The sequence below is a fragment of the Urtica dioica genome, chromosome 1 (assembly GCF_054948205.1).
Source record: "Urtica dioica subsp. dioica isolate 48M chromosome 1, U.dioica_male_clone48M_v1_H2, whole genome shotgun sequence".
Lineage (NCBI taxonomy): Eukaryota > Viridiplantae > Streptophyta > Magnoliopsida > Rosales > Urticaceae > Urtica > Urtica dioica.
In genome coordinates, this window is record NC_142756.1 from 59195594 (window position 1) to 59206214 (window position 10621).

The 10621-nt window shown below is 43.6% G+C and overlaps 1 protein-coding gene across 1 annotated transcript; it reads left to right on the top strand.

Annotated features, from left to right (window-relative positions):
* Positions 1-6948: 6948 nt before the first annotated feature.
* Positions 6949-9419, top strand: LOC149408277 (glycosyl hydrolase family 81 protein). The gene has a single exon (XM_089616552.1). The coding sequence runs from the start codon at positions 7150-7152 to the stop codon at positions 9307-9309; it is 2160 nt and encodes a 719-aa protein (XP_089472678.1). The 5' UTR covers positions 6949-7149; the 3' UTR covers positions 9310-9419.
* The last annotated feature ends 1202 nt before the right edge of the window (positions 9420-10621 follow it).

The window sequence follows — 10621 nt, forward strand, 5'->3', positions numbered from 1 at the left end:
CTGAGTGGGGAGACGAGCATTTCAACCTTCATAAGGCTTCTCAACGTTCAAGCTCCATTCAAGGTTGGTACCGAGTAAAAACTCAAAGTAGTTTTAAAATTTTAAATTATATGTTCATGCACTTTGTCTAGGTTGTAAAAATGTTTTATGAGTTTTTAAAGAAATTTTTTATATTTCGCCGCTTGCTAGAAGCGATAAATCTTTTCTTAATCCTAGATCTATTCCAACAGTCGAGATCTTCTGCAACTGGCTTCTTCTCAGATTTGGAGTCGAGTTCCTTTGATTTCAGCGCAACTTGAACCACTTCTAGGGTTAGAGATTCTCTCACATATTTCATCGCTTCGACGAAATTGGAGTAGGTTTTTGGAAATGCATTCAAGATCATAACCGCTTGATCTTCGTCGTCGACTTTAATGTCAATATTTTCTAGGTCGATGACGATCTGGTTGAATTTGTCGAGGCTTTCACTGATTGGCTTGTCTTCCGTGATCTTGAAGCCAAACAACCTTCCCTTCAGATGAATGCGATTGGACATGGATTTCGTCATGTAGAGATATTCTAATTTTCACCAAATCCATGCTGCTGATGTATGCCATTTCGAGAGCCTCGTTCTTCTCAGTCGCCAACATTGTCTCAGGGAACCCTTTCTCACCCTCCAGTGCCTTCGCGATCTTCAATTGAACGAGAATTGACCTAATCCGTACGCGCCACAAGCTGCAATCACATTTGCCATCGAATCTTTCAATTTCAACCTTCGTAAGTCCCATATTTGAATTCTTGAATTGATTGAGTAGGCTCTGATACCAATTATAGTAAATCTTGACCCTGTTTACACGCAAACCTTCGAGATAGAAGTGCCTTGCAATGCAAGCAACAAATCAAAGTATGCACAATGTACAAGAATTGTAAAAGAAAATTAAAGACACACCGGATTTATCCTGGTTCAGTCACTAAGGACCTACTTCTAGCCTTAGGGTTCTTCCACTATCAGCAATGATGAACAATACACCTCGAGTTACACTGAAATCTTCAAGTCTAACTCTTACACGTCGGATTCTCTCCCACCCGAGTTTCTCTCAGATCTTTCTCTCACAATGTACTCTCTAGATGTCTACGAATATGTTCTATGTACAAGGATTACATCAAGCACTTATTTATAGACCTGTGTTTTGCTGCCTTGTCTTTCAAGTAATGCAGAAAATGATCTAACGGTTGATATCCGAAGAACTTGTTGAAGAACTCGGTTTTAATCTCCACCGTCCAATGAGATCTTGATGATTGAAATCCAACGCTTGTACAATAGCAGAGCTGCCACGAGGAAGCTCAGGATGTGACATTTTGAATTGCGGATTATGCACGTGCCAACTGACTGATCTGAATGACCAAATTGGCTTATAAACCCACTAATTCTCACAGTATATCTAGTAACGATGTAATCTTTCAGGCTCTCTTTTTTGTGTCAAAGCCCAGGGGTTCAAATCTGTCCTGTCCGGCAACAATTCTTCCGATTGGTGGACAAAATCTCAACCAGTTAGTAGTGTCATCATCATCATTATCATCACAACCCAAGAGTAATCCTAAGACGGTGTTCCCTCGATCACATGCCTTCTCATTGGAGACGTATTCCCTACTATTGGTTTGAATCCAGTAGCCCTTTGCAAATATCAATTAATTCTCTGATTCCTTCTTCACGTTTGACTGTGCTGTAATATCTGAAATCCATATCTAATTCGAGGCATGGGAAAGATCTCGAGTAGCAAAGTTAACACACTGCCTAGTTCCTCCGTCGTAGCCGCCCTATTTCTTCCCACGGAGGCCGTCAACAAGATGATCTAGAACCCACAAAGTGTAAGGTATGTGTTATGTCACACATATACGATTTTTTTTTCTTTCTTATCAATGCTTAAAACGTGTGAACCAGGTTCTTTCGTGCATATGCCGAGTCATAAACTTATATACCTTGTCGCTTGATGTTTGGTCATGAATTATGTCAGTAGGTTTTTAAGATTGAACAAGATAAGAAAGAGCAGAACAAGATAAGATTGGGAAACTTGAATCGGCGGTATCAAACTTTTGAATAAAGGGTACATTTTTCTTTTTTGCGATTTTCTGTCTCATTTTTTTCTTTGAAATTTACCTGAAATTCACCCATACTGGTCTCGGTCCTAAGGTCTGTTGAGGTGGAGCGAACATGGTATTACATTTTTGTGGTACTTCAGTAGAGCATAAGTATCAACGGCCTTGATGTGTGTAATTTGTTTATAGTTCCGTTCCGGTATTCAATTTTGATGCTTCATTTTGTGGTCAGAAGCACATCCTTGGTACATTACCTTGTAACTTGAGTATGTATTTTCTTCTTTTTATTAAAAGAAATGACCACATTCTTCAAAGATAGACAAATTTTTCTCTACGGAGAACTTGACATATAAATACTAATGGGAATCAAGATACTGGCCTGGATTTCTGACTTACTGGGAGTTCCTGATGTGATGATTCATATGAATGTTTGGAAATTGTTGAAGCTTGTGATACATACCTACATAGTACGATTCAGTAATCCCAAGAACAAGATTGAATTGATGGTTTGTTCCTTTCAGCCTTCCAACTTAATTCCCGACCAAACATGATCTGCCAGCTGGGACACGCTCCGTTCAGGAGGTGCTTTTCCAGGTTCAGGTCCCTTGTAATATGTGAAGCTCACGGCCTCAGTGCTGACCATTAGAGTTCTCCCAACGGCAGCCCCGGGTTCTCATCCATTGACTTGAAGACCATAAATAGCAACGATGACTTTGTGCCATAGCTCCCCGGGCTCTAGAGGAAACGGCCATTACCATTTAGCAAGTAAAGCCTTAATATTTTGGACTAAACAATCGATTCCTAGGCCTCCCTTCTCTTTCAGTCTACAACAAACGTCCCAAGCAACCGCGGACCGTCCTGTTTTCCTTTCAAACCCTTCCCAAAAAAACCTTCTCGTAATCTTTTCCAACTCGTCGGCGACCCTGATTGGAATTCGGTAAGACTAACTGAATCAATGTCAATTTCCCTCCTTTCGATAGAAACTCGCACTTCCACCCTGCAAGTCTATTCTCGAACTTTGAAATAACGGGATCCCAAAATTATTTGCATCTTGGGTTGTGACAGAGGGGAAGACCGAGATAAGAGATTGGCAAATCAACCTTATGATTTCATGTATTTAATATTTTGTTTGATGTTGAAACTTTGGCTTGATAGAAACTGATTTCATTTGGGAGCAGCACTTGCTGTAGGAGGTTTTCTTTAAGATTCAGTTATGTAGGAAGTTAAGCTGATAAGAAACGAACATTATAAGGCCAGAAAATTATTTATCAGCTTCAAGTGTTGAGTTAAGCATGATGGTTATCTATATTAGTCTTTCGTCTTGCATCTTCTACCTATAAACATTTGTTGGATCATTAGTCTTCCATTTGAAGTTTTTTTTTTTTCAAATGATGAAATCCTCAGTTTGAGAATGCAACTTCTAGCTGTTTGTCGAATTAGAAAGTGACAGCAGCATCTTATCATTTTTCAAACTTTGGTGATAATTTGCTAATGAAATTGTCCAAGGGTGTTTATTTAATTACCAAATAATATATGTTTATTGTTGTCTAATACATATTTCTATTATATTAAAATGTCAAAATTTCATCGAGGGAAAATAGTTTCTTCGTTGTTGCTGATCTAAGCTTCATGTCGAAGGTATTATTGTTTCTTCACTAACTTTTAACTACTGTAACGTTTTTAAGGTTTTTCAGTATGGTAATATTATTCTATTGTATGAATAGGTTATAATTTCGACTAGAATTTCTTGAGTAAATGGGGGAAGGAAAAGTTGAAATGAGAAGATGAGTTCGGGCATACACTATTCTATCAAGCGCCATGAGGCCTATAGTTCTCGCTCGAGAGGGTAGCTCATACTTATATTTAGTCAAACAAAAAGATGTTTATAATTTGCTTTCTGAACTTTCATCACTAAAATTGGGAAAGAAAAAAAAAATTCCTACAAGGAGAGACTATGAAGGTAAGCGGTCACACGAAGCACATGACATTGGTTTAGCGATTGAAAAAGAAACCCTTCTTTAATTTATCAATAACTTTATGACGGGAACAAAAGAAGCCACTTTAACATTACGCGTATTCGGTTACAAAGAAAAAACTTGCCAAAATTAAAAGCAACCGAAAACCCCTAGAATGTGAGATGTATTATATAGCTTTGAAATCAATTCTCTACAAAAAATATTGTTTACCAAGTAATAATACATATTATTAGACCATTATTTATAAATATTTTTCATTGAATATTCACAGCATCTACAGTTAGTTATATATATTTATGATCAGAAAAATATCATCACACCAAACAATCACGAAACACCGAATATGATTAGTTCGAGGTGTAAAATTGTGAGGAACGACCAAGAACATAAGTTAAGTTTCGAATATCGACCGACTGAACCGATATGTTGGAGAAACACTCGGTACAAAAATTAGTCAAATTAAAACTTAAAAAAATGGTCACGTAAGCATTAATAATCGTTTTAATAACCCACGATCAGTTATCAAAACAGTTATATCACACAATGTGAACGGTTATTTCAAGTAACTGCTTAGGGCGTGGGAATTGATCACCCCACGTTCAGAAGTGACCCTCGCCTATAAAAAGCACATGACCCCCAACAAAAGAAATTGGATATTGATTCGCTCTATACACCTACATTGCACAATTTTTCATCTTTATTTCACTTTTATATTGAATTCCCTTGTATTTTATATTTCTTGTATTGAGATTTGTCTAATATAAGACTAATCTGATCTTTACACTTGATATACTGTCGAGTTTGTTTGGCATATTCATTAGGGGTGTGCACGGTCCGGTCTGATCTAAAACCGGTCAAAAAATCAAACCAAACCGATTTAAACGGTTTAAAAAAATTAAACCGGACCAGACCAAATAAGAAAAAAAACCGGACCGGACCGAACCAGTTAAAACGGTCCGATCCGGTTTAAACCGTTTTAGACCGTTGAGACTGTTTTAGACCAGACCGTTTGATCGTTTTAAATCGGACCGTTTTATTTTAACCTATTTTTATTTATATTTTTCTTAAATAATAACCGGTCCGGTTTTCATTTAGACCGTTTTGGATCGTTTTAGATTGGACCGTCTTAGACCGGACCATTTTAGACATATTTTTTTTATTAATTTATTTATTTAAATACTAACCGGTCCGGTCTGGTCTAAACCGTAGTTTAGACTTTTTAGACTGGCCGGACCGTTTAAAAGTTCAAACCGGACCGGTGAAATTTTAAACCGTTTAAAATCGGATCAACGGTCTAAAAATCAACGGTTCGGTCCGGTTTACGGTTTTACCGGTTTTATTTCGCCGCCCGAATATTCGTGTGGTCGTCGAGACAATTGTTATATATATATATATATATATATATATATATATATATATATATACATACAGGCACGAAGCCAGCTCTAATTGAGGGGGGGCTTTAGCCCCCACTCAAATTTTTTTTTTTTTGCATTTTTTACCCATTTTTCATTTTTTTTTACAATTTTTTACCCTTAAAATTTATAAATTAGCCCCCTCTGAATTTTTTTTTACAAATTAGCCCACCCTAAATGGAAATCCTGGCTTCGTCCCTGTATATATATATATATATATATATATATATATATATATATATTTTGCTATATATATATATATTTTGCTATCTTACAACCGGCGACATTTTAGTCCTATTTTATTGGGAAAATAACACATTTATACCCTGTGTTTTAGTGAAATGTCGAGTTTAACTCTCGATTTTCAAAAATGTCGAGTTCATACCCTCTGTTTAACTAAAATGACGAAATTATACCCTATGTTTAACTAAAATGACAAAATTATACCCTGAAATGAATAACAGCATCACAAATCTTCCTTTCATTGATATTAACTCTTATATAAGAAAAACCGAATTAAATCTAAATCAGTACCCTAACTTCCAAATTCTCAATTTTGAAATAAAAATAGTCTTAAATTGAAATTAAATAATAAAACTCATACTTCCTAAGAAATGACTTCATTCCGTGTTCGAATTGTAACTCTAAATCCTGGATTCTCTGTTCGAATATGCGATTTTGAAGACTATCAACTATCGATGTTTACCCATTTGCCTCTTTATGTGTTCTTCACGATTAAGAGACTGTTGTTTATTTTTTAGTTTTTAAATAAATTACATATATGACGCGAATGAATAAAGATAATTGGTGTTTATATATAAATATTATAGTCTACGTCAATGAAAAGTCAATAAAAAGAATATTCGTGACACTGTTGCCTATTTCAGGGTATAATTTCATCATTTTAGTTAAACAGAGGGTATAATTTCGTCATTTTAGTTAAACAGAGAGTATGAACTCGACATTTTTGAAAACTGAGGGTTAAACTCGACATTTCACTAAAACACAGGGTATAAATGTGTTATTTTCCCTATTTTATTTCTATGACAAGTAAATATCAGTTGTAACTCGTAGGTGACAGAAGGATTGTTGAAAAATATAAGAGTTTTATCTGAAAAAAAGGCATATACTGTTCCTTCAACAACAATTTTTCAAGTTAAGACTATGAAAATCCATTTACTCTAAATTTACACACTAAATCAGAATCAGATAACCTATTTGAATATGGCGTTCCAACATTTTTGTTAATTTAATGAATTTGACAAAAGGCTAGATCTGGCTTAAGTTCCTTAACGCGCCAAAGCTTCAAACGGACTATTTCTGTTCCACATATCGAATCGTAAGCTAAAAATTCCTTACGTTAGAAGTATTTCATCTCATCGAAACGTGTACTTCGAAAACGAATTTAAAGAATATTCAAAGGGAAAGGAAAACAATTAGAAGATATATACCTTGAAAAACAGCATTGTTTAACTCTCCCTGATCTTTCCTTCAAATCCAACCTTCTTCTTCGATGCTTTAAAAACTCTCCTAAGCCATTAATCACGTCACAGCAACCAACCAACTCATTATTTGTTTTTGGTCAAATTCGTCACCCAAGAAACAACAGAATACTTTATTAATGCCCGTCTCATCATCTAAAAAAAATTCAAAAATCCACGGTCCAAACCAACATATAAATAATGCTGAAAAAAATCAGGAGAAGAGTCAAAACGTTGATCACGAAAGGCCTGAGGAGAAAAACACCAAAAAAAACCCATAAACCCCAAACCCAAGAAGAAGAACAAAAAGAAGAAGAAGGTCCTCAAAAAATGTTTCACTTTCACCACAGGAAACCGCACAAACAAACACCATTCTTGTTCCCGAGAGCCCAGTCAACGGTCCTCCCAGACCCATCGGACTTCTTCGCTCCGTCGCTCCTCTCAAACCCCAAACCCACGAATTCATTCTTCCAAAACTTCGTCCTCAAAAATGGCGACCAGCCGGAATATATACACCCCTACCTCATCAAATCGGCCGATTCCTCTCTCACGCTCTCGTACCCGACCCGATTCTCGAACCCCGCGTTCATATACCAAGTCTTCAACGCCGATCTCTCCGTCTCCGCCGCGGAAGCTCCGCCCTGTTTCCCGGCGAAGAACCACGTGGTCACGGCCTTCGACGGCCTCAGCGTCACGCTCGATATTCCCTCCGCCGGACTCCGAGCGTTCCTCGTCCGAGGAAGTCCGTACGTCACCGTCTCGATCTCCGGCGGAGTCTCGCTGAAGACAATCCACGCGATCCTCTCGCTGAGCCCCAACGAATCGCGCACGAGGCACGCGCTCCGGCTCAACAACGGCCAGACCTGGATCGTCTACTCGTCGTCCCCGGTCGAGCTCCGACTCGACGGCGTCTCCAGACTGACTTCCGCCGGCGGGTTCTCCGGCATTCTGAGGATCGCCGCCGTTCCCGATCCGGACCCGAGATCGGAGGCAGTCCTGGACCGGTTCAGCTCGTGCTATCCGGTGTCCGGCGAAGCCTCGTTCGCGAAGCCGTTCTGCGTGGAGTACAGGTGGGAGACGAAAGGGTGGGGAGAGCTGCTGATGCTGGCCCACCCGCTCCACCTGAATCTCCTGTGGGAGGAAGGGTGCGTGGTGAGCGAGTTCAAGTACAGAAGCATCGACGGCGATCTGGTGGGAGTGGTGGGCGCGGCTTGGACGCTGCAGACGCAGCCGGCGCGCGTCGCCTGGCACTCCGCCAACGGCCTCCCGCAGGACTCCAAGGCGGAGATCGCCTCCGCCCTGCGCAAGGACGTGTCCGCCCTCGACCCCGACCCGGCGGCCATCGCCACGTCCTCGTCCTACTTCTACGGGAAGCAGCTGGCCCGCGCTGCCCGGCTGGCGCTGATCGCGGAGGAGGCCTGCTTCCCGGAGGCGGCCCCGCGGGTGGCGGAGTACCTGCGGCGCGCCCTCACCCCGTGGCTGGACGGGACGTTCCCCGCCAACGGCTTCCACCACGACGACAAGTGGGGCGGGATCGTGACGCGGCAGGGGATCTCGGACGCCGGCGCCGACTTCGGGTTCGGGATCTACAACGACCACCACTACCACCTCGGCTACTTCCTCTACGCGGCCGCCGTGCTGGCCAAGCTCGACCCCGACTGGGGCCGCCGCTTCCGCCCCCACTGCTACGCCATGGCCGCGGACATTGCCAGCCTGGACGCGACGGGGCCCTACACGCCCCTGCGCTGCTTCGACGCGTACAAGCTGCACTCGTGGGCGGGGGGCCTGACGGAGTTCGGGGACGGGCGCAACCAGGAGAGCACGAGCGAGGCCGTGAACGCGTACCACGCCCTGGCCCTGCTGGGGCTGGCCCACGGGGACCCCCACGCGGCGGCGCTGGGCTCCTCGCTGGCGGCGCTGGAGGCGGCCGCGGCCAGCACGTGGTGGCTGGTGCCGGAGGGCGGGGGCATGTATGAGGCGGAGTTCACGAGGGCGAACCGCGCGGTGGGGGTCCTGTGGGCCAACAAGAGGGACAGCGGCCTCTGGTTCGCGCCGCCCGAGTGGAAGGAGTGCCGCCTGGGGATACAGCTGCTGCCCCTCACTCCGGCGTCGGAGGCCATGTACGAGGACAGCGCCTTTGCCAGGGAGATCGTCGAGTGGACTGAGCCGGCGCTGAGGCGCGATGGGGTCGGAGAGGGCTGGAAGGGCTTTGTGTATGCTTTGCAGGCCCTGTATGACCGCCAAGCCGCTCTCGCCAGGATTCGGGCCTTGACTGCCTTCGATGATGGCAATTCGCTCAGTAATCTCCTGTGGTGGGCCCACACTAGGGCCGGTGCAGATGCTCATTGCTCTGCTCGCTGATTACCGCTTTATACACATATACACTCATATACTACTACCAAACTGCTGCTGTTCTTGTGCTGAATTATAATAATATTATTGCAAAGTTCTTTGGGTTCTGTTTTTGCTCAGCTTTTTACCTTGTTTTACTTTTATTTACAGTTGTTTGCTTGGTTTAAATGGTGAGATAAGTTGAAGGAATATCAATAGCGAATCTCATAATAATAAGTGCATTCGACATTGTTTTAGAGACTGGAGACGGAAAGAGAGGTTGATGATTAAAAAGGTACTGAAGCTGACGCGTTGTCACGGTCGTCCGGGAGCCGACCGGTCGGGAGGCCGCTGGGGGCCCGAGACGGGCGGGAAACGTGTGCCAAGCATGGGCAAACGTCCCGCACGGATGGAAATCTCCTTAGGAAGTCTAAGGGGATCTCGGATGGGAGTCGGAGGCAATGACCCGGTCACTCACGGGAGTCATGACAAGTTGGACGGCAGGATGTTGACGGTCTCTATTCGGGGTACCTTGGTGTAAAGCTCTCCACCACCCGACATTCTCAGTGACTGAAGTGAGCTTCCCGTGTGCCGAAGAGATAGGCACGCGGGGCGGGCATACATAGTCGAAGTGGACTAGTGTGTCGTTCGAGTTGGGATAGGCTCGGACCAGTATTGCCATGGAGGCAGTACTGCGCGCCCTCTATCCCACACGGTGGTTATTCCATAGAGATTCCCAGGTTTTCAGTGTCGACCCCAGGGGAGTCGGATTAATCATCGAATGGACATTCCCGTGCCTCAGACGGTAGGAATGTCCCTAACGCGAGGAGTCCGAGGTCCGACTCTATTCGCGGGACTTGCAGCCTGAAACGCATGGCAAGAGCGAGACATGCGGATATCAAAAGGATAAGGGCTAGGCTGTGAGTCAAGTTGCTCCTTCGGACATCCACTCGCATGAGTTGTGAGACGGGATGTCGGAGTAAAGGACTTTGGGTGCGGGTGCCGCCCTAAGTCCCATGTACGCCTACTCGGGAGAGGCATACGATAGCCCATCGTGAAGGGAACGGATGATGACTTGATCTTGGCTAAGGCATCGCACACGCAACCGAGTGGAGAGTCACGCGGGAGAGCGCTGATGCGGGATTGGCCGAGGTGACGCGAGGGAACCTAGTAACGAGGCGAGTGTTAGCGAGGCATTGCTCGGGCAAGCCTCGGCACTGTGATGCAGTTCTAGTCGCTATGAGCGAGACTCTTCGGACGTAGTTCCCGTCAGGATATCCGTGCCCGTGAGCACAAAGTGCGCGAGGGTTTTCATGAAGAAGACCGAGGAAAGGTAGGCTGG

What these genes read in the sequence shown, in the direction of transcription:
- LOC149408277 (XM_089616552.1), top strand. Translation starts at nt 7,150, where the DNA reads ATGCTGAAAAAAATCAGGAGAAGAGTCAAAACGTTGATCACGAAAGGC.